At 45.9% G+C, this 24,010-nt stretch overlaps 1 protein-coding gene across 7 annotated transcripts in view; it reads left to right on the forward strand.

The window, feature by feature from the left end:
- trpm2 (transient receptor potential cation channel, subfamily M, member 2) overlaps window positions 1-24,010 on the forward strand; it is a 347,573-nt gene that overhangs the window by 60,050 nt on the left and 263,513 nt on the right. For 6 of the 7 annotated variants that reach the window (XM_068036234.1, XM_068036230.1, XM_068036236.1 and 3 more), the window contains exon 2: window positions 11,235-11,447. In XM_068036234.1, the coding sequence (XP_067892335.1) occupies window positions 11,250-11,447 (198 nt within the window). In that variant the 5' untranslated portion in view covers window positions 11,235-11,249. Of the gene's footprint in view, window positions 1-2,341; window positions 2,390-11,234; window positions 11,448-24,010 lie in introns of those variants that run through there. The other variant, XM_068036233.1, reaches the window with a different exon arrangement.

Raw genomic sequence — 24,010 nt, forward strand, 5'->3', positions numbered from 1 at the left:
TATTGCCACACCTTTATGTCCTTCTCCTTCTCTGCTGGAAAGTAAGCTCTGTTCCACAGGAGATGTGTTATGTAAAAATCATCACACTATACAAACACAAAGGTGACAGAAGAGACTGCAGAAACGACAGGGGCATCTCCCTCCTTAGTGTCATATGGAAGGCCTTTGCTAGGGTCATACTTAAAAGACTCCATTTACTTGCAAACCAAGTGTACCCGGAAGCACAGTGGGGTTTCCGTGTCGCGAGATCAACTGTGGATATGATCTTCTCCATACACCAGCCACAAGAGAAGTGTAGGAACAGAGTATACCCCTTTATCTTACTTTTGTAGATCTCTCTAAGACATTCAATAACATCAGCAGAGCAGGGCTCTACAAGAATTTGGGAAAAATTGGCTGTTCACTGAAGCTCCTCAGTCTCACCCACTCCTTCCATGCACTGCACTGTACAGCTTGATGGCTCCACTTACACCAGTTTTGGAATGAAACAGGGTTGTTTCCTAGCCCCCAGTCTGTTTGGCATCTTCTTCTCCATGCTACTGACCTTTGTCTTCCCTGCAGACACGGAAGGAGTCTACTTGCACACCAGGTCAGACGGCAAGCTCTACAATCTATCAAGACTGAAAACGAAGACAAAAACACATCACATCCTGATGATGTTGCGCTAGTTGCTCTCATGGAAACTCAGCTACAAAGACTCATAGACTGTCCCTGCCATGTCTGTAAGTTGTTCTCCTTGACTATGAGCGCCAAGAAAACCGTGGTCATGGGACAAGTTGTTGCATCTTCGCCCCTGATCACATGAAATAACACCCCACTGGTAGTGGTTAGCAAATTCTGCTACCTTGGGTCCACAGTGATAGACAATCTGTCCTTTGATGCAGAGCTGGATACAAGCATAGGGAAAGCAGCTACCACATTTGGCCGACTCATGAAACACGCATGGGTGAACACCAAGCTGACCTTTAGGAGCAAGCTGATAGTTTATAAGGCCTGTGTTCTCAGCACCTTGCTGTATGGCTGTGAAACATGGGCAACTTACAGCTTGAGGAAAAGAAGCTCAATAATTTCCATCTTTAATCCGGACAAATTACAATGCTATTAGGCAGGAACTGGGGAGCTTAAATTGGGAACAGATGCTCTCAGGGAAATGCACGACAGAAATGTGGAGGTTGTTTAGGGAGCACTTGCTGCGACTGCTGGATAGGTTTGTCCCGATGAGGCAAGGAAGGGATGGTAGGGTGAAGGAACCTTGGATGACAAGAGATGTGGAACAGCTAGTCAAGAGGAAGAAGGAAGCTTACTTAAGGTTGAGGAAGCAAGGATCAGAAAGGGCTTTAGAGGGTTACAAGGGAGCCAGGAAGGAACTGAAGAATGGACTTAGGAGAGCTAGAAGGGGACATGAAAATGTCTTGGCGGGTAGGATTAAGGAAAATCCCAAGGCGTTCTACATTTATGTGAGGAACAAGAGGATGGCCAGAGTGAGGGTAGGGCCGATCAGGGATAGTGGAGGGAACTTGTGCCTGGAGTCGGAGGAGGTAGGGGAGGTCCTTAATGAATAATAAAAACAAGAAATGCTGGAACCACTCAGCAGGTCTGGCAGCATCTGTGAAAAGAAAAGCAGAGTTAACGTTTCGGGTCAGTGACCCTTCTTCGGAACTGACAAATATTAGAAACGTCACAGGTTATAAGCAAGTGAGGTGGGGGTGGGGCACGAGATAACAAAGGAGAAGGTGTAGATTGGGCAAGGCCACATAGCTGACCAAAACGTCATGGAGCAAAGGCAAACAATATGTTAATGGTGTGTTGAATGACAAAGATTAGGTGTTAATGCACTGAATATTGAACAGCAGCAAGTGCAAACCTGAAAAAAAACAGTGGGTAAGCAAACTAAGATGAAATGAAATAAATGCAAAAAAAATTGTAAAAAATGTAAAAAAGAATGCAAAAAAAAGGGAAGAAAAAATAACTAAAAATGAAAGTAAAATGGGGGTCTGTCATGCTCTGAAATTATTGAACTCAATGTTCAGTCTGGCAGGCTGTAGTGTGCCTAATCGGTAGATGAGATGCTGTACCTCGAACTTGCGTTGATGTTCACTGGAACACTGCAGCAATCCCAGAACAGAGATGTGAGCATGAGAGCAGGGGGGAGTGTTGAAATGGCAAGCAACCGGAAGCTCAGGGTCCTACTTGCGTTAACTCTGCTTTTCTTTTCACAGATGCTGCCAGACCTGCTGAGTGGTTCCAGCATTTCTTGTTTTTATTTCAGATTTCCAGCATCCGCAGTATTTTGCTTTTCCTTAATGAATACTTTGCTTCAGTATTCACTGGTGAGAGGGACCTTGTCATTTGTGAGGACAGCGTGAAACAGGCTGATATGCTCGAACAGGTTGATGTTAAGAAGGAGGATGTGCTGGAAGTTTTGAAAGACATGAGGATAGATAAGTCTCCGGGGGCAGACGGGATATACCCAAGGTTATTACGGGAAGCAAGGGAAGAGATTGCCGCGCCTTTGCGTCCTCACTGTCCACTGGAGTAGTACCAGATGATTGGAGGGTGGCAAATGTTATTCCCTTGTTCAAGAAAGGGTATAGGGATAACCCTGGGAATTACAGACCAGTCAGTCTTACGTCGGTGGTGGGCAAATTATTGGAGAGGATTCTGAGAGACAGGATTTATGATTATTTGGAAAAGCATGGTTTGATTAGAGACAGTCAGCATGGCTTTGTGAGGGGCAGGTCATGCCTCACAAGCCTTATTGAATTCTTTGATGATGTGACAAAACATGTTGATGAAGGAAGAGCAGTGAATGTGGTGTATATGGATTTTAGCAAGGCGTTTGATAAGGTTCCCCATGGTAGGCTCATTCAGATAGTAAGGAGGCATGGGATACAGGTAAATTTGGCTGTCTGGATACAGAATTGGCTGGCCCATAGAAGACAGAGGGTGGTAGTAGATGGAAAGTATTCAGCCTGGAGCTCAGTGACCAGTGGTGTTCCGCAGGGATCTGTTCTGGGACCTCTGCTCTTTGTGATTTTTATAAATGACTTGGATGAGGAAGTGGAAGGCTGGGTTAGTAAGTTTGCCGATGACACAAAGGTTGCTGGAGTTGTGGATAGTGTGGAGGGCTGTTGTAGGTTGCAACGGGACATTGACAGGATGCAGAACTGGGCTGAGAAGTGGCAGATGGAGGTCAACCTGGAAAAGTGTGAAGTGATTCATTTTGGAAGGTCGAATTTGAATGCAGAATACAGGCTTAAAGACAGGATTCTTGGCAGTGTGGAGGAACAGAGCGATCTTGGGGTCCACGTCCAAAGATCCCTCAAAGTTGCCACCCAAGTTGATAGGGTTGTTAAGAAGGCATATGGTGTGTTGGCTTTCATTAACAGGGGGATTGAGTTTAAGAGCTGTGAGGTTATGCTGCAGCTCTTTAAGGCCCTGGTTCGACCACACTTGGAATATTGTGCTCAGTTCTGGTCGCCTCATTATAGGAAGGATGTGGAAGCTTTAGAGAGAGTGCAGAGGAGATTTACCAGGATGCTGCCTGGACTGGAGGGCATGTCTTATGAAGAAAGATTGAGGGAGTTAGGGCTTTTCTCATTGGAGCGAAGAAGGATGAGAGGTGACTTGATAGAGGGGTACAAGATGATGAGAGACATAGATAGAGTGGATAGTCAGAGACTTTTTCCCAGGGTGGAAAGGGCTATCACCAGGGGGCATAATTTTAAGGTGATTGGAGGAAGGTTTAGGGGAGATGTCAGAGGTAGGTTCTTCACACAGAGAGTGATGGGTGCGTGGAATGCACTGCCAGCAGTGGTAGTAAAAGCAGGTACATTAGGGACATTTAAGCGACTCTTGGATAGGTACATGGATGATAGTAGAATGAAGGGTATGTAGGTCGTTTGATCTTAGAGTAGGTTAAAGGGTCGGCACAACATCCTGGGCCAAAGGGCCTGTACTGTGCTGTACTGTTCTATGTTCTATGTTCTAAAGGTGAGGTAATGCATTTTGGAAGGTCTAATACAGGTGGGAAGTATACAGTAAATGGTAGAACCCTTAGGAGTTTTGACAGGCAGAGAGATCTGGGCGTACAGGTCCACAGGTCACTGAAAGTGGCAACGCAGGTGGATAAGGTAGTCAAGAAGGCATACGGCATGCTTGCCTTCATCGGTCGAGGCATAGAGTATTAAATTTTGGCAAGTCATGCTGCAGCTGTACAGAACTTTAGTTAGGCCACACTTAGAATATTGTGTGCAATTCTGGTCGCCACACTCCCAGAAGGACGTGGAGGCTTTGGAGAGGGTACAGAAGAGGTTTATCAGGATGTTGCCTGGTCTGGAAGTCATTAGCTATGAGGAGAGGTTGGATAAACTCGGATTGTTTTCACTGGAACGACGGAGGTGGAGGGGCGACATGATAGAGGTTTACAAAGTTATGAGCGGCATGGACAGTCAGAAGCTTTTTCCTAGGGTGGAAGAGTCAATTACTAGGGGACATAGGTTTAAGGTGAGAGGGGCAAAGTTTAGAGGGGATGTGCGTGGCAAGTTCTTTACACAGAGGGTGGTGAGCGCCTGGAACCTGTTGCCGGGGGAGGTGATGGAAGCAGGTACGATAGCGACGTTTAAGAGGCATCTTGACAAATACGTGAATAGGATGGTCCCAGGAAGTGCAGAAGGTTTTAGTTTAGGCAGGCATCAAGATCGGCGCAGGCTTGGAGGGCCGAATGGCCTGTTCCTATGCTGTACTGTTCTTTGTTCTTTGTCCTTCTGGTAGTGTGGCGACCAGAATTGCATGCAATATTCTAAGTGTGGCCTAACTAAAGTTCTGTACAGCTGCAGCATGACTTGCCAATTTTTTTACTCTATGCCCCGACCGATGAAGGGAATCTATGTGTGGTGCCAGAGGAAATGGGCAAGTTACTAAATGAATACTTTGCATCAGTATTCACCAAAGAGAAGGACTTGGTGGATGATGAGCCTTGGGAAAGGAGTGTAGATAGTCTCAGTCATCTCATTATCAAAAAGGAGGAGGTGTTGGGTGTCTTGCAAAGTATTAAGGTAGATAAGTCCCCAGGGCCAAATGGGATCTACCCCAGAATACTGAGGGAGGCAATGGAAGAAATTGCTGGGGCCTTGACAGAAATCTTTGCATCCTCATTGGCTACAGGTGAGGTCCCAGAGGACCGGAGAATAGCCATTGTTGTTCCTTTGTTTAAGAACGGTAGCAAGGATAATCCAGGAAATTATAGGCCGGTGAGCCTTACGTCAGTGGTAGGGAAATTATTGGAGAGGATTCTTCGGGACAGGATTTACTCCCATTTGGAAACAAATGAACTTATTAGCGAGAGACAGCATGGTTTTGTGAAGGGGAGGTCGTGTTCACTAATTTGATTGAGTTTTTTGAGGAAGTGACGAAGATGATTGATGAAGGAAGGGCAGTGGATGTTATCTATATGGACTTCAGTAAAGCCTTTGACGAGGTCCCTCATGGCAGACTGGTACAAAAGGTGAAGTCACATGGGATTAGAGGCAAGATGGATACAGAACTGGCTCGGTCACAGAAGACAGAGGGTAACAGTGGATGGGTGTTTTTCTGAATGGAGGGATGTGACTAGTGGTGTTCCGCAGGGATCAGTGCTGGGACCTTTGCTGTTTGTAGTATATATAAATGATTTGGAGGAAAATGTAGCTGGTCTGATTAGTAAGTTTGCGGACGACACAAAGGTTGGTGGAGTTGCGGATAATGATGAGGATTGTCAGAGGATACAGTAGGATATAGATCGGTTGGAGACTTGGGCGGAGAAATGGCAGATGGAGAATGCACTTCAGACCACCAGTCCCACTGTGCTCCGCGACATCTCCTTGCCTGCTCTTCCTCTTAGTCTTACTGGCCTTATTTCCTCGTTCCCCCTCATTTATTTCACTTGCTGTCCTACTGCTCTGGTTCCCACCCCCCTGCCACACTAGTTTAAACCCTCCCGAGTGACGCTAGCAAACCTCGCAGCCAGGATATTTGTGCCCTCCAGTTTAGATGCAACACGTCCTTCTTGTACAGGTCCCATCTGTCCCTGAAGAGATCCCAATGGTCCAGATATCTGAAACCCTCCCTGCTACACCAGCTGTTCAGCCACGTGTTTAGTGGCACTATCTTCCTATTTCTAGCCTCACTGGCACATGGCACAGGGAGTAATCCCGGGATTACAACCCTAGAGGTCCTGTATTTTAACTTTCTACCTAACTCCCTAAACTCCCCCTGCAGGACCTCTTCACTCCTCCTGCCTATGGTCATCTGGCTGTTCACCCTCCCCCTTCAGAATGCCCCCTGTCCGTTCAGAGACATCCTTGACCCTGGCACCAGGGAGGCAACATACCATCCTGGAGTCTCTTTCATGTCCACAGAAGCGCCTTTCTGTGCCCCTGACTATAGAGTCCCCTATAACTATTGCTCTTCTGCGCTTTGTCCCTCCTGAAGTCAGGGGCGGGGAAGGTGGAGGATGACCTTCCAGCTGGATACCAGTTGAGCCCCTTAAATGGCCAATTAATGGCTACTGAAGGGCTTCATCCTGCCATCACTGGCATTTAACCAGGGGGAACCTTCTGTCACTTGGGCAGGCCACCCAAGGTCTTTACTAGGGAAGAAGATGCTGCACAGATCATGATGAAAGAGGAGGTAATTCAGACTCTTGAAGGGATTAACATTGATAAGGAGGAGGTATTGGATAGGTTATCTGTTCTTAAATTTGATAAGGCACCAGGACTGGAGGAGATGCATCCAAGGATTCTGAGGGAAGTGAGGGTGGAAATTGCAGAGGCACTGGCCAAAATTTTTCAGTCTTCCTTAGACTCTGGGGTGGTGCCAGAGGACTGGAGAATTGCAAAAGTTAAACCCTGTTCAAAAAAGGGTGTAAAGATAAGCCCAGCAACTATAGGCCAGTTAGTTTAACGTCGGTGGTGGGGAAACTTCTAGAAACAATAGTTCAAGACAACATTAATAGTCATATGGAAAAATGCATCTTAATTGAGCCAAGCCAGCATGGATTTGTTAAGGGCAAATCGTTTTTAAGTAACTTACTAGAGTTTTTTGATGCGGTAACAGAGAGGGTTGATGAGGGTAATACAGTTGCTGTGGTGTACATGGATTTCCAAAGGCTCTTGATAAAGTGCCACACAACAGACTTGTGAGAATAATTATAGCGCATGGAACAAAAGGGAGAGCAGTAATATGGATACAAAATTTGCTGAGTGACAGGAAACAGACAGTAGTGGTTAATGGATGTTTTTCAGGCTGGAGGAAGGTTTGTAGTGGAGTTCCCCAGAGGTTGGTGTTAGAACCCCTACTTTTCCTCATATAAATTAATGACCTAGGCCTTGGTGTACAGGGCACAATTTCAAAATTTGTGGATGATCCAAAACTTGGAAGCATTGTGAACTGTGAGGAGGATAGTGTAGAACATAGATAAGTTGGTGGAATGGGCGGACAAGCGGTCGATGAAATTTAATGCAGAGAAATGCTGTATCTCTAAACTAAACGAAACTAAACGAAGTGATTCATTTTGGTTGGAAGAATGTGGAGAGACAATATAAAATAAAGGGTACAATTCTAAAGGGGGTGCAGGAGCAGAGAGACCTGGTGTATATGTGCATAAGTTATTGAAGGTGGCAGGATAGATTGAGAGTGGTTAATAAAGCATACAGTATCCTGGGCTTTATTAATTGGGGCACAGAGTACAAGAGCAATGAAGTTATGTTAAACTTGTATAAACCACTGGTTTGGCCTCAACAGGAGTATGGTGTCCAGTTCTGAGTCCCACACTTTAGGAAGGATATGAAGATGTTAGAGAGAGTGCAGAATAGATTCACGAGAATGGTTCCAGGGATGAGGAACTTCAGTTATGAAGATAGATTGGAGAAGTTAGGACTGTTTTCTTTGGAGAAGAGAAGGTTGAGGGATGATTTGATAGAGATATTCAAAATCATGAGAGGTCTAGACAGAGTAGATGGGGAGAAACAGTTCCTATTGGTGGAAGGACAAGAGGGCATAGATTTAAGGTAATTGGCAAAAGAAGCAATGATGACATGAGGAAAAACTTTCTCACACAGTGAGTAGTTAGGATTTGGAATGCACTCCTGAGAGTGTGGTGGAGGCAGGTTCAATCGAGGCATTCGAGATGGAATTAGATTGTTATGTGAAAAGGAAGAATGTGCAGGCTACAAGGAGAAGGCAGGGGGGAGTGGCACTAAGTAAATTGCTCTTTCGGAGAGCCAGTGCAGACACAATGGGCTAAGTGGCCTCCTTTTGTGCTGTAACAATTCTGTGATTCTGTTATTCCCTGTGGGCTGAGTGCGGGGTGCCCTCCTGCTTGGGCAATCTATGGTGAAGGTTGCCCCTGTGCCAGCAGCCTTCAACAACCTGTACCCCACCCCCCACCCCCACCCCTCAAGACCCTGGCGAGCCCGCCCCCACTTACCTTCTCGCCGAGGGTCCATGTCTTCTCCTCATCCCGGGTCTACTACAATACCAGCAGCAGCAACCACTCCCACTGACGCTGCTGGTACTGCTGATCTGCTGGCCCTCTGATTGGCCGCCAGCTCTTGGAGAAAGGATCCCCGTCCTTAAAGGGACAGAGACTCCAGCGCTGGGCAGTTAACTGCCTGAGTTCCATAAGATGTAACCGGGGTCCCCCAAATAGCCAAGGTGGGGTTCCCCTCACCTATCTGGCCCAATGTTGAGACCCCCGCTGGCTGCATAAAATCCAGCCCTATGACTCTAAGTAGAGATCAGCATCATGCCAAGCTCAAAACTCACTTGCTCCTCTGGAATGGAATCCTGAAAGAGTGGCATGAGTCTTCAGAATAGCCTTCCAGGAGCTTGTACATAATGCACAGCAATGATAACTGCTGGGGTGTTGTCGGATTGTTGTCATTTCCCTGGCTTCAGGATCGCAATGACCTTTGCAAGCTGCCATAATTTGAGCATCTGGACAGAGGCATGTACATTGGTAACGAGGCTCTCTGGCCTGTTGCTGACATGTTGACCTAGGATCTTGAGGCATTCTGGGAAGGCAACTTCTGAGCCTTCAGTTTGGCAAGCACCAGGGCCTTGCCCACATCTCTAGTGAAAGATCTTATTCAATATGATGTTGTTTGGCAGTCGGAAAGGAGTGAAGCAGCTCTTTTCTAACATGCCTGTTTTGATGGTGATCTATGTGGATCTTGGAACTGAGGAATATATGGGTGGCAATGGCTTCAGCTGTAATTATGCGGGGCTCCATTTTGGGACAGGTTTTGTGAAAGGGAAATTGTGTTTAATTGATTTATTAGAGTTCTTTGAGGAAGTAACAAGCAATGTGAATAAAGGGGAACCTGCGGATATGGTGTGCTTGGATTTCCAGAAGGCATGGCAAGGTGCCATATCAAGGGTTCCTAAGCAAAATAAGAGCCTGTGGTATAGGGGGTAACATATTAGCATGGATAGAGGATTGGTTACCTAACAGAAAGTAGCGATAAATGAATCATTTTCAGGTTGGCAAGCTGTAACTAGTGGGGTGCCACAGGGTCAGTGCTGGGGCCTCAGCTATTTACAATCTATATCGATGACTTGGATGAAAGGACAGAATGTATGGTTGCTAAATTTGCTGATGACACAAGGTAGGAGACTAAGTTGTGAGGAGGACATAAGGAAGCTGCAAAGAGATATAGATAGGTTAAATAAGTGGGCAAAGATTTGGCAGATGGAATATAATGTGGGAAAGTGTGAACTTGTCCATTTTGTCTGGAAAAATAGAAAAGCACTATATTATTTAAATGGAGAGAATTGCAGAACTCTGAGATGCAGAGGGATCTGGGTGTCCTAGTACACGGAACACAAAAAGTTAGTATGCAGGTACAGCAAGTGATTTAGAAAGGCAAATGCAATGTTGTCATTTTTTTTTTGCAACGGGAATGGAATATAAATGTATAGATGTTTTCCTGCAGTTGTACAGTGCATTGGTGAGACCACATCTAGAGTATTGTGTACAGTTTTGGTCTCCTTACAGAATTTGGACAAGTAGGCAGGAGTAACCATGGCAACGGGGCAGGGAAGAAGAAGTAGTTGAAGGCGACCAGAAACTCAGTGGTAATTTTAATCTAACTCAGCAGGTGGGAATGCCATGGGATTGGGTGGAATGCCATTTTTACACCCTATCCAATGTTGACTTCAATGCAGAGTAACATCAGGTGGGGTTCTACCCTGTCTTGTCAGTTTCCAGATGGATCAGTTAGTTTGAAGTTACTCCGTAGGATCTGCTCCATATGTACGGGAAACATTTCCTTGAAGCCTTCTCATCACAAAGAAATATCTGCCTTTTCGCCCCTGTGTTGGGTACCCTCAGTTAACACATCTGCTAACATCTGTCACACACCTGGAAATAATACGAGAGAAAGTCTACTAGCCGACAGGTGACCCCACTCTTACCTTTAGCCTCCAACCCATCATAAGCTTTCCTGTAATAAAAACAAGAAATGCTGGAACCATTCAGCAGGTCTGGCAGCATCTGTGGAAAGAGAAGCAGAGTTAACGTTTCGGGTCAGTGACCCTTCATCGGAACTGACAAATATTAGAAAAGTCACAGGTTATAAGCAAGTGAGGTGGGGGTGGGGCAAGAGGTAACAAAGGAGAAGGTGCAGATTGGACCAGGCCACATAGCTGACCAAAAGGTCACGGAGCAAAGGCAAACAATATGTTAATGGTGTGTTGAAAGACAAAGCATTAGTACAAATTAGGTGTTAATACACTGAATATTGAACAGCAGCAAGTGCAAACCTGAAAAAAACAGTGAGTAAGCAAACTGAACAAACTAAGATGAAATGAAATAAATGCAAAAAAAAAGATTGTAAAAAATGTAAAAAAGAATGTAAAAAGAAAGAAAAAAAAATCACTAAAAATGAAAGTAAAATGGGGGGCTGTCATGCTCTGAAATTATTGAACTCAATGTTCAGTCCGGCAGGCTGTAGTGTGCCTAATCGGTAGATGAGATGCTGTTCCTCGAGCTTGCGTTGATGTTCACTGGAGCACTGCAGCAATCCCAGGACAGAGATGTGAGCATGAGAGCAGGGGGGAGTGTTGAAATGGCAAGCAACCGGAAGCTCAGGCCACTGATTCCGTTTTCTCTCCTAATCTTCTCCATATTGCTCATCCTCATTCCTTCACTCAATTTTTTTGTTAACTGATCCAACTCCTCATTATTCCCACAGGATGGGCAGCTGACCATGAGTGACAGGACAACAAAATCTAGAGGCATGAGTTCCTCTGAGGAGCAAAACATCAACCAGATCTACCCTCTTCAAGCAGAGAATTATGATCAATGCAAAACCGTGTACAGCAGTGATATGTTGAACACCATCAAAAGAAGCCTCAGTTTTATCAAGACTGGGCAAAGTTCAGCTAAAATAATCTTCGAGGAACAGGTAGAGTCCACGGTGGATTGAGCAGACAAAACGTATTCTGCTTCTAATAATTTTTGTGTGATTATCAAAGACAGCACTGGGAATGGTGTACTTCCCACTTCAAGCATCCAGTGTCCCATCAAGTTCTTACAGGGCAGGTACAGCAGTGAACAGATATGGAGTAAAACTCCTTCGACACTATTTCATCAAACATGCCCGAGACAGGTACAGCATACCGAGATATATACTAAAACTTCCCGCTACACTCACTTCAAACATATCCAGGGCTGGAACAACACAGGCTCGACAAAATGTAAAGCTCCCTCTAAAATGTTCCATTAAATATTCCCCGGGTGGTTATAGTGCACAGTTAGACACAGAATATATCTCCCTCTACACTTTGGCATCAAACACTCCCAGGAAAGGTGCAGCACAGCTTGGATACAGAGTAAAACTCTCTCTGCACTATCTTTGAACAGCCCCAAGACTGGCAGTTGCAGGTGCAACATGAGTTAGCTATAGTGTAAAGGTCTGTCTACAATTTCCCATCAAACAGACTTAGGCCAGATATGAATGGGAGAGATATAGAGTAAATCCCCACTACATTTTTTTTCATTTGTTCAATGCATGTGGGCGTCGCTGGCTAGGCCAGCATTTATTGCCCATCCCTAATCACCCTTGAGAAGGTGGTGGTGAGCTGCCTTCTTGAACCGTTGCAGTCCTTGAGGCGCAGGTAAACCAACAGTGCTGTGAGGAAGGGAGTTCCAGGATCTTGACCCAGCGACAGTGAAGCAACGGTGATATAGTTCCAAGTCAGGATGGTGTGGCTTGGAGGTGAACTTGCAGGTGGTAATGTTCCCATGCATCTGCTGCCCTTGTTCTTCTAGGTGGTAGAGGTCACAGGTTTGGAAGGTGCTGTCGAAGGAGCCTTGGTAAGTTGCTACAGTGCATCTTATATATGGTACATACTGCTGCTACTGTGCATCAGTGATGAAGGGAATGAATATTGAAGATGGTGGATGGGGTGCCAATCAAGCGGGCTGCTTTATCATGAATGGTGTTGAGCTTCTTGAGTGTTTTTAGAGTTGCACTCACCCAGGCAAGTGGAGAATATTCCATCACACTCCTGACTTGTGTCTTGTAGATGGTGGACAGGGATTGGGGATACAGGAAGTAAGTTACTCACCACAGAGTTCCCTGTCTCTGACCTGCTCTTGTAGCCACAGCATTTATGTGGCTGGTCCAGTTCAGTTTCCGGTCAATGGTAACCCCCAGGATGTTGATAGTGGGGGATTCAGTGATGGTAATGACATTGAACATCCAGGGGTCATGGTTAGATTCTCTCTTGTTGGAGATGGTCAATGCCACTTGTGTGGCATGAATCTTACTTGCCACTTATCAGCCCAAGCCTGGATGTTGTCCAGGTCTTGCTGCAAATGGACACAGGCTGCTTTAGTATCTGAGGAGTTGCAAATAGTGCTGAACATTGTGCGATCATCAGCAAACCTCCCCACTTCTGACCTTATGATGGAGGGAAGGTCATTGATGAAGCAGCTGAAGATGGTTGGGCCTAGGACACTACCCTGAGAAACTCCTGCAGTGATGTTCTGGAGCTCAGATGATTGACCTCCAGCAACCACAATCATCTTCCTTTGTGCTAGGTATGACTCCAACCAGGGAAGAGTTTTCCACCTGATTCCCATTGACTGTAGTTTTACTAGGCTTTGATGTCATAGGCAATCACTCTCACCTCACCTCTTGAGTTCAGCTCTTTTGTCCATGTTTGGACCAAGGCTGTAATGAGGTCAGGAGCAGAGTGGCCCTGGTGAAAGTCAAACTGAGCATCACTGAGCAGGTTAATGCTGAGCAAGTGCCGCTTGATAGTACTGTTGACAAACCCTTCCATCACTTTGCTGATGATCAAGAGTAGATTGATGAGGCAGTAATTGGCCGGGTTGGATTTGTCCTGCTTTTCGTGCACAGGACATACCTGGGCAATTTTCCACATTGCCGGGTAGATGCCAGTGTTGTAGCGATACTGGAACAGCTTGGCTAGGGGTCTTCAATACTATTGCCGGAATGTTGACAGGGCCCATAGCCTTTGCAGTATCCAGTGCCTTCAGTCATTTCTTGATATCACTTGGAGTGAATTGGATTGGCTGAAGTCTGACATCTGTGCTACTGGGGACTTCAGGAGGAGGTTGGGATGGATCATCCACTCGGCACTTCTGGTTGAAGATGGATGCAAGTGCTTCAGTCTTGTCTTTTGCACTGATGATCTGGGCTCTCCCATCGTTGGGGAAAATTTGTGGAGCTCCCTCTTCCTGTCAGTTGTTTAATTGTCCACCACCATTCAGGACTGGATGTGGCAGGACTGCAGAGCTTAGATCTGATCTGTTAGTTGTGGGGTCGCTTAGCTCTGTCTATTGCAAGCTGGTTCCGCTGTTTGGCAAGCATGTAATCCTGTGTTGTAGCTTCACCGGGCTGACACCACATTTTTAGGTATGCTTGGTGCTGCTCCTGGCATGCTCTCCTGCACTCTTAATTGAACCAGGGTTGGTCCCCCGGCTTGATGGTAGTGGTAGATTGAGGGATATGCCAGGCCATGAGGTTACAGATTGTGATTGAGTACAATTCTGCTGCTGCTGATGGCCCATAGTGCCTCATGGATGCCCAGTTTTGAATTGCTAGATCTGTTTGATATCTATCCCATTTAGCACGGTGGTGGTGCCACACAACACGATGGAGGGTACCCTCAGTGTGAAGATGGTACTTCGTCTCCACAAGGACTGTATGGTGGTCACTCCAACCAATACGGCAGGCAGATTGGTGAGGATGAGGTCAAGTAGGTTTTTCCTTCTTATCGATTCCCTCACCACCTGTAGCAGACCCAGTCTAGCAGCTATGTCCTTTAGCAAGATGGTAACAACATTGAACATCCTGCCATCAGTGTTGCTACCGAGCCACTCTTGGTGATGGACGTTGAAGTCCCCCACCCAGATTACATTGTCCTATCGAATACTCCCAACACTATTACAGCATGTTTTAGATACAGAGTAAAGCTCACTGACCCATCAAGCACTCCCAGGGCAGGTATGGCACAGGTTAGATACAGAGTAAATTTCCTCCTACACTGGCCATCAAAGACACACAGGGCTGGTACGGCACACTTGGATACAGCTAAGCTCTCTGTTTACCCTTTCCAATTGAGCACACCTATGGTAGGCAATGCTTGGGTGAGGTACAGAGTAAAGCTCCGTCTACACCAGCCCTATCAAACCCTCCCAGCACAGATTAACACGCAGTGTAAAGCTGCCTCTGCACTGTCCCATCAAATTCTGCCATGCCACTATACAGAGTCACCCATACTGCAATGCTGCCTGATTTGTTGCGTATTTCTGTTTTCTGTTCATGAGGACAGACTGCTGAAATTGGCAGACACATGATAGATGAAATTTAATGTGGATAACTGAAATTATGCATTTTGGAAGAAACAAAATGGGGAGGCAGTATAAAATAAATGAGACTATTTTAAGAGGTGCACATTCACAAATCTTTGAAGGTAGTAGGCCAAGTTGATAAGGCGATTAAGAAAACTTGTGGGATACTTGTGTTTGTCATCGGAGCAAATATGAAATAAAAGCAAGGAAGTCATGCTAAACCCCTGTAAATCACTGGTGAACCTCAGCTGGAGTATTTTGTACAATCCTTAGCACCACACTTTATGAAGAATGTCAAAGCTTTGGAGGGGGTTCAGAACAAGTTTATCAGAATGATGAAAGGGATGAGGGACTTCAGTTATGTGGAGAGATTGAAGTAGGGTTTATTCTCCTTACAACAGTGAAGGTTAAGGGTTAGACTTTAATAGAGATTTTCAAAATTATGAGGGTTTTGACAGAACAAGTAGGGAGAAAGAGTTTTCTCTGGCAAGTGGGTTAGTAACCAAAATTCATTGATTTAAAACAATTGCCAAGAGAACTAGGAAGGAACTGAGAAGACATTTCTTCACAGAGTGTTGTACAGATCTGGAATGCACTACCTGAAAGTGGAAGCGGGTTCCACTGGAACTTTCAAAAGTCAATTGACCATGGACTTAAAGAGAAATAATTTGCAGGGTTATGGGGGAAAGGTTGGGGTCCAAGATTAAGTTAGACAACTCTTTCAAATAGCCAACACAGGCATGATGGGCTGAATGGCCTCCTTCTGTGCTGTATGATTCTGCGATTCTGTGAAAGTAAAACTCCCTGTAAACTGTTATATCAAACACTCCCAAAGCTGGTACAGCATGGTGTAGATACAGTGGTTCATCAAATACTCCCAGGGCTGGTTTAACACAGGTTCGAGACAGAGTACAGCACCCTCTCCACTTTTCCATTAAAAACATCTAGGGCAAGGAATGCATGGGTGAGTTAAAGAGTAAAGATCCTTCTACATTCTCCATGAAACATAAATAGGTTTAGATTTAAAAAAAGCTTCATCTGTATTGTCCAAACAAACCCAGGGCATGTACAACATGGGTTAGATGTAGAGAGATCTCCTTCTACACTGTCCCATCAAACACTACTAGGCCTGGTGCAGACTGAAGAAAACATATCACTTGAAAAACAAATCAAAATGAAGAGGTGGCTGTTTCCTTGACAACTGTACATATTTCAAGAAATTGTAATCTAACTCACTAATAGCCCTGTCAGTATTCTCATCTGAAAGTGTTGTGAAAAACAGAACACAACCTAGTCAGAGTTATAGAGTCATAGAGTCATTATGGCAGAGAAGGAGGCTATTCGGCCCATCAAGTCCATGCTGGCTCACTGTAGAGCAATCCAGTCAGTCCCATTCCCCCTCTCTATTCCCGCAGCCCTGTAAGTGTTTTCCCCTCCAGTGCCTCCAATTTCCTTTAGAATTCATTGATCATCTCCGCTTCCACCATCTTCATCAGCAGCAAGTTCCAGGTCATTACCACTCACTGAGTAAAAAAGATTTTTCTCACAATCCCCCTGTATCTCTTGCCCAAAATCTTAAATCTATGTCCCCTAGTCCTTGTAGCATCCGCTAATGGGAACAGCTTTTGTTTGTCTACCTTATTGAAAGCTGTCATAATTTTGTACACCTCTATCAAATCCCACCTCAATCTCCTTTGCTCCAAAGAGAACAATTTCGCTTCTCCAACCTAACCTTGTCGTTAAACTCCCTCATCCCTGGAACCATTCTGGTAAATCTCCTCTAACTCTAACCCTCACAATCTTTCCGAAGTGTGGCAATGTGAACTGGGTGCAATACTCTAGTTGTGGCGTAACCAGAGCTTTATAAAGGTTGGGCACAATGTCCCTGCATTTATGAAGCCCAACATTGCATATGTTTTACTAACCGCTCTCTCTAGAAATCTTGCCACCTTCAACAATTTATGCACATGCACCCCCAGGTCCCTCTGTCCCTGCACACTCTTTAGAACTGTTCAACTAAGTATATATTGCCTTTAGCTATCCCTCTGCCAAAATGCATCATTTCATACTTAACTGTATTAAATTCCATCTGCCACTTGTCTGTCTATTCTGAAAGCCTATCAATGTCCTGTTGCATTTGATTGGTATTATCCTCACTATCTACCACACCGCCAAGTGGCAGTTAATTGGCCATTTAAGGGCCTTGATTGGCCTGGGGCAGGTGAGCTGTTTCTTGCTGCCTCGCCCTGTGTAAATTTGCAATGGGGAAAGGCCCTCTCAGCCAGTCACTCCATTTTAAGCAACCCCCCCCCACTCACCCCCACCACCAACCCACTCTTTTGGGGGGCATAAAATTCCAGCCAATAGGGCAGTAATAGTAGGGGATTTTAACTACCCCAATATTAACTGGGATATTTTCAGTGTGAAAGGAATTGAGGGTGCAGAATTTTTGAGGTGCATTCAGGAGAACTTTATTGCCCAGTATATAGCAAGTCCAACAAGAGAGGGTGCAATTTTAGACTTCGTTTTAGGAAGTGAAGATGGGCAGGTGGAAGGAGTGGCAGTGGGAGAGCATTTTTGTGGTAGTGATCATAATTCAGTCACTTTTAACATAATTGTGGAAAAGGACAGAGGACAGGAGTTAGAGTTCTCAGTTGAGGCAAGGCCAATTTTACGAAACTAAGGAGTGATTTAGCAAAAGTGGACTGGAAACAGCTACTTGAAGCTGACAATGTCAGAGCAGTGGGAGGCACTCAAAGGGGATATTCAAGGGGTTCAGAATAAACCTGTTTCCTCAAAGAAAAAGGGTGAGACAGGCAAATATAGAGCTCCCTGGATGCCATGGAGCTTACAGGGTAAGATAAGGCAGAAAAGGAAAGTTTATGTCTGACACTGAGAACTCAATACTACAGAAAGCCGAGAGGAGTATATAAAGGGAAGGGTGAAATCAAAAAGGAAATTAGGAAAGCAAAGGGACGACATGAAAGAATATTGGCAAGCAAAATCAAGGTGAACCCAAATATGTGTTATCAATACATTAAGAGTAAGAGGATAACTAAGGAGAGAGTAGGGCGCATAACAGGTAACCTATCTGTAGGGGTGGAAGATATTGATATGGTTCTTAATGAATATTTTGCGTCTGTCTTCTCAAAAGAGGGCGACGATACAGATATTGTAGTGAAGGAAGAGGGGTGTGAAGTATTGGATGTGATAAACATAGGGAGAGAGGAAGTATTAATGGGATTAGCATCCTTGAAAGTAGATCAATCATCAGGGCCAGATGAAATGTACCCCAGGCTGTTAAAAGAAGCAAGAGAAGAAATAGAGGAAGGTCTGACCATCATTTTCCAGTCCTTACTGGATACAGGTGTAGTGCCGGAGGATTAGAGAACTGCTAACATTGTACCACTGTTTAAAAAGGAAGTGAGGGTTAGACCGAGTAACTACAGGCCAGTCATTCTAACCTCAGTAGCGTCACATTATTGGAATCAATTCTGAGAGACAGGATAAACTTGTAAGAAAGGTACAGCAATAATCATGGGTGATTTTAATATGCATATAGACTGGATTAATCATATTGGCAAGGGTAGCCTCGAGGGAGAGTTCACTGAATGTATTAGAGATTGTTTTTTGGAGCAATATGTTGTGGAACCAACCAGGAAGCAGGCTATTCTAGATTTGGTATTGTGTAATGAGGCAGGATTAATTAATGATCTCATAGTTAAGAATCCTCTATGGAAGAATGATCATAGCATGCTAGAATTTCAAGTTAAGTTTGAGAGTGAGAAACTGGAGTCCCACACTAGCATTCTGGAGTTAAACAAAGGTAATTACATAGGCATGCGAACATCTTTGACCCTAGTGGACTGGGCAGGAAGACTAAAAGGTAGGACAGTTGATGAGCAGTGGCAGATGTTTAAAGAGATATTCAATTCCTCCCAACTAAAATATATTCCAGAGAGGAAGAAAGATTGTAAGAGGGGGAGAAAACATCCATGGCTAAGGAAGGAAGTTAAGGATAACATAAAGACAAAAACTAAGGCATACCATATTGCAAAGGCCAGTGGCAGGCTAGAAGATTGGGATTTAAAGGTCAACAAAGGGTTACTAAAAAAGTAATAAAAAGAGCAAAGGTAAATTATGAAAGAAACCTAGCGCAAAATATAAAAACGGAGAGCAAAAGCTTCTATAAGTATATAAAAGGGAAGAGAGTAGCTAAAGTGAATGTTGGTCCCTTGGAGGATGAGACTGGGAAGTTGATAGAGGGGAACACAGAAATGGCGGAGACACTAAATCAGTATTTTGCCTCAGTTTTCACGGTGGAGGACACTAGTACCATCCCAATAGTAACAAGTAATGCAGAGGTTATAGCATGGGAGGAACTTGGAACTATCATCATCACTAGGGAAAAAGTACTGAGCAAACTATTGGGATTGAAGGCAGACAATTCCCAGCGCCTGATGGCTAAGGTCTTAAAGGAAGTGGCTATAATATTCCAAAATTCCCTGGATGCGAGAAAGGTTCCAGTGAATTGGAAAAATGCTAATTCAAGTGCTTATTCAAAAAAGGAGGGAGGCAGAAATTAGGAAACTGTCGTTGAGAAATTGTTAGAATCCATTATTAAGGAAGTAACAACAGGACATTTAAAAAGTCAAAACACAATCCATCAGAGTCAGAGTTTTATGCAGGGTAAATCGTGTTTGACTAATTTGCTAGAGTTCTTCGAAGATGTAACAAGTAAAGTGGATAATGGGGATCCTGTAGATGTAGTATATCTGGACTTCCAGAAGGCATTTGATAAGGTGCCGCACAAAAGGTTAATACACAAGGTAAGATCACATCAGGTTAGGGGCAATTTATTAGCTTGGATAGAGGATTGGCTAACCAACAGAAAACAGAGAGTCGGGATAAAAGGGTCCTTTTCTGGTTGGCAAGATGTAACTAGTGGCGTGCCACAGGGTTCGGTCCTTGGGCCCCAAATATTTACAACCTCTGTAAATGACTTGGATGCAGGGATAGAAGGTACTATAGCCAGATTGGCTGATGAGACTAAAATAGGTGGTATAGTAAGTTGCAATAAAGAAATAAGAAATTTACAAATGGATATGGATAGGTTAGGTGAATGGGCCAAAATCTGGCAGATCGAGTTTAACGTGGATAAGTGTGAGGTTATCCATTTTGGTCGGAAGAATAGAAAGGCAAATTATTATCTAAATGGAGAGAAACCTCAGAGTGCTTCAGTGCAGAGGGATCTGGGTGTCCTTGTGCATGAATCGCAGAAAACTAGTATGCAGATGCAGCAGGTAATAAGGAAGGCAAATGGAATTTTGGCATTTATTGCTAAAGGAATAGAATATAAAAGTAGGGGTAGCAGATTTAAAACAGAGATGAGGAGATGTTACTTCTCTCAAAGGGTCGTGAGTCTGTGGAATTCACTACCCCAGAGTGCGGTGGATGCCGGGACATTGAGTCAATTTAAGGAGGAGATAGACAAATTTTTAATTAGTAAAGGGTTGAAGGGTTATGGAGAACAGGCAGGAAAGTGGAGTTGAGGCCAAGATGAGATCAGCATGATCGTATTGAATGGCGGAGCAGGCTCGAGGGGCTGAATTGCCTACTCCTGCTCCTAGTTCTTATGTTCTGATGTCACAGATTAATCAAGGATAGTCAGCATGGATTTGTTAAGGAAAGATCGTGTCTGACTAACTTGATTGAATTTTTTGAAGTAACAAGGAAGACAGATGATGGTATGGTCTACATGGATTTTAGCAACGCTTTTGACAAGGTCCCACATGGCAGACTGGTTAAAACAAAAACAGAGTGTGCTTATTGGCAGGAAACAAAGGGTGTTTTTATGACGGGCAGGCTGTTTCTAGTGGTGTTCCGCAGGCCTCAGGTCCCCTGCCTGTTGTGGTCTAATGATGTGGACATAAAGGTAGGAGGCATAATCAAGAAGATTGCAGACGACACGGAATTGGCCGTATGGTAGATAGCGAAATTACAAAAAAGGATCTCATGGGTGATAATCTCTGGTTTACTGCCTGAGCCATGTGTTAATTGGCATAGTGATAATCTGATCAGGAAGGTGAAGGCCTGGCTGAAAGCATGGTGTCCAAAAAATCACAGAATCGTTACAGCACAGAAGGAGGCCATTCAGCCCATTGTGTCTGCACCGGCTCTCTGAAAGAGCAACTCGCTCAGTTCTATTCCCCTGCCTGGAACTGAGGGAGTTGCTCTTTCAAAGAAAGGAGGGGTTCTATCTCTCGGGATTTTGGCACCAGTTCTGGGACAGGAAGAAGCTGCACAACTGGGATAGGAAAACTGGACCACTGGGACAGGAAATAGCTGCAACACTGGGACAGGAAATAGCAGCAGCACTGGGACAGGAAATAGCAGCAACACTGGGACAGGAAATAGCAGCAACACTGGGACAGGAAATAGCAGCAACACTGGGACAGGAAATAGCAGCAACACTGGGACAGGAAAACTGCAGCACTCAGTGTCACTGATGGTGCGAAGGTGCTCAGAATGCACCAGTCAGTAGCTGCGACCCAGTCAATGGCCACATCCAGCAGGCAAGGGCACCAGGAAAGGGCTGAGATGGTTGTAGTGGCAGACGAAGGGGGATCAGGGTTACTCTTTGGCCTCTTGCTCCCGCTGACTCAGGAGCCATCTGTGTGCCTCGGCTTAGTGACGGAGGCAGCCCCCTGCCATGCTGCCGGCATGGTAGACTGTGGAGGAGGCCCCATGGGCACCTCCAAGATGAGGACGTAAGCCATGGGCATCTCAGCCAGAGGCTGCCTCCGCCTCATTCTCTGCCGCAGCAAGTGTTAGGGAGAGGAAGGTGCCACACCATTGAATTCACCTGACTGCTATTGGCCACATCTGTCTGTTATTCTGCTTGCATCACAATATAATCTCTTTATGTCATCACTCTGATACATGTGATGTTGATGTCCCATCTCAGAAGAGGGAAGTAGCATTGTGGGGAAGGTGACAGGGATGTGTGGCCTTGGGAATGTTATGTGCCTATGCCTTATGGTGTTATACAATGGTTTTCAAGATGGCTCCTGGGCTGGAAGCTCCCTTGCTGTTCAACTCTATCCATGGCCATCTGCTCCCATCCCTAATGTTTCCTCCCCCAATCTGCCCTCTTAAACTGTTTAAATTCCCCTGGCTCTTTAAATCAGTTCATTTTAGCCCTATCTAAAAGTTAACAGTTAGTTTAGTGTATGTTACCTGGGCCCACTGCCCTCCCCCAGCCACACCTGCTCTTTGTTTTCTCAATGAAATTGATCCGGATGAAACTGACGAGCACAGCTGGTGATACTTCAATCTCCGATCCTGCTGTCTTCACAGTCCAGAGTGTCTGCAGCCACGGCGTGCGGTAAGTCCATTGAGGTGAAGAAGGAGCAGCGGGACCCGAGAGAAGTCCTGAGAAAAGGTGCCCCGAACACCCAAAAAATCCACGAACGGCCCCCCGGCCGCAACTTCAAAGCGCCCGCGGGAGATGGCTCGGAGAGCATCTGCAGCGCACTGTCGGCAATGCTGTATGCCTTTATTTAAACCACTGCAAAAAAATACCCTTAGCAAATGTAATCACCTTTAAGTCTGCCAAAATATGCTTCACTTCCCGAAGGACGTGGATGAGCTTTCCGGACGTTGATGGTGGGCACTGAGGAAATGGCTTATTACCTGCACCAGCTTCCCCCCCCACTCCCCCCCCCCTTTACCCCCCTTCCACCCCCCCCCCGTCCCCTTCCCTGCTCCACCCTCTCAGCTCACCCCCTCACAACCCCGTCCCAGCCCGCACCCCCCTCGCACCATCTTCACCCCGCACCCCCTTCCCCTGCACCCCCCCCCACCCCCCTACAGCCCCCTTCCCTGCTCCTCCTCCCACCCCCCTCCCACCCCCTCCCTCTACCCCTCCCCCTTGCATCCCCTCCTCCCACCGGCACCATCCTACACCTGTGTAGGGGCCCCAACAACCCCACTGCCTTGTGGGCGTCTCGGGAGAGACCAAGGCTAAGGGAGTAAACCCTAACAGATAATCCGGAGCGGAACCCCGTAGGCGGTCATGTGTCACCTTTGGCATGTTTCCGGCAGTTCCTGCAGCCATACTGGTGCCAAACGTCGTGTCCTGCACTCCTTTGGACCCCACCAGAAAGGCCGAGACGGGGGTTTTGACGACTGGGCAACTCTCAGCCTCCATAAATTCGCCCAGGCATGCGCCATGGAGAGGTCACTCCATAGTTGCCTCACAGCGACTGACACAACACGGAAGGCAGCAGTTACGGGTTATAAGTCCAGATAAATTGGCGTAGAAACTGGGCGCCACGGGTTGCCTTTGTCGGTGGGAGAGGTCATTGCACCTCACTGGACAGCTACCGCCCGCCTCAAACCGGGCAGCCCCCGGTCAATAAGGTTCTGTCCCGCCACAGTCTGCCTGCTTCAATGGGTGCTTGGAGCTCAAGGTCATTGCCCGAAAGGTGGACTGAAACACCGCACCAAACAACATGAAAAAAGGAAAGAAGGTACCAGCCCTTCGCTTTGCAAGCTGGAACGTCAGAACTATGTGTCCTGGCCTGTCAGGAGACCTTACACAAATCAACGATTCTCGGAAGACCGCCATCATTAACAACGAGCTCAGTAGACTCAATGTAGATATTGCAGCACTTCAGGAGACACGCCTCCCCGCGAGTGGATCTCTAGCAGAGCAAGACTACACCTTCTTCTGGCAGGGCAGGGATCCTGAAGAACCAAGACAGCATGGAGTGAGCTTCGCCATCAGAAACGCCTTGCTCAGCATGATAGAGCCTCCCTCAAATGGCTCGGAACGCATACCGTCCATCCGACTGCTCACCACCTCTGGCCCAGTACACCTACTCAGCATCTATGCTCCAACACTCTGCTCCCCACCTGAAGCTAAAGACCAGTTCTATGAACAACTCCATAACATCATTAGCAGCATCCCCAACACTGAACACCTATTCCTGCTGGGGGACTTTAATGCCAGGGTTGGGGCCGACCATGACTCATGGCCCTCCTGCCTTGGGCGCTATGGCGTTGGAAGGATGAATGAGAACGGGCAGAGACTGCTTGAGTTGTGCACCTATCATAACCTCTGCATCACCAACTCGTTCT

The sequence above is a fragment of the Heterodontus francisci genome, chromosome 7, assembly GCF_036365525.1.
Source record: "Heterodontus francisci isolate sHetFra1 chromosome 7, sHetFra1.hap1, whole genome shotgun sequence".
In the NCBI taxonomy this organism is placed as follows: Eukaryota; Metazoa; Chordata; class Chondrichthyes; order Heterodontiformes; family Heterodontidae; genus Heterodontus; species Heterodontus francisci.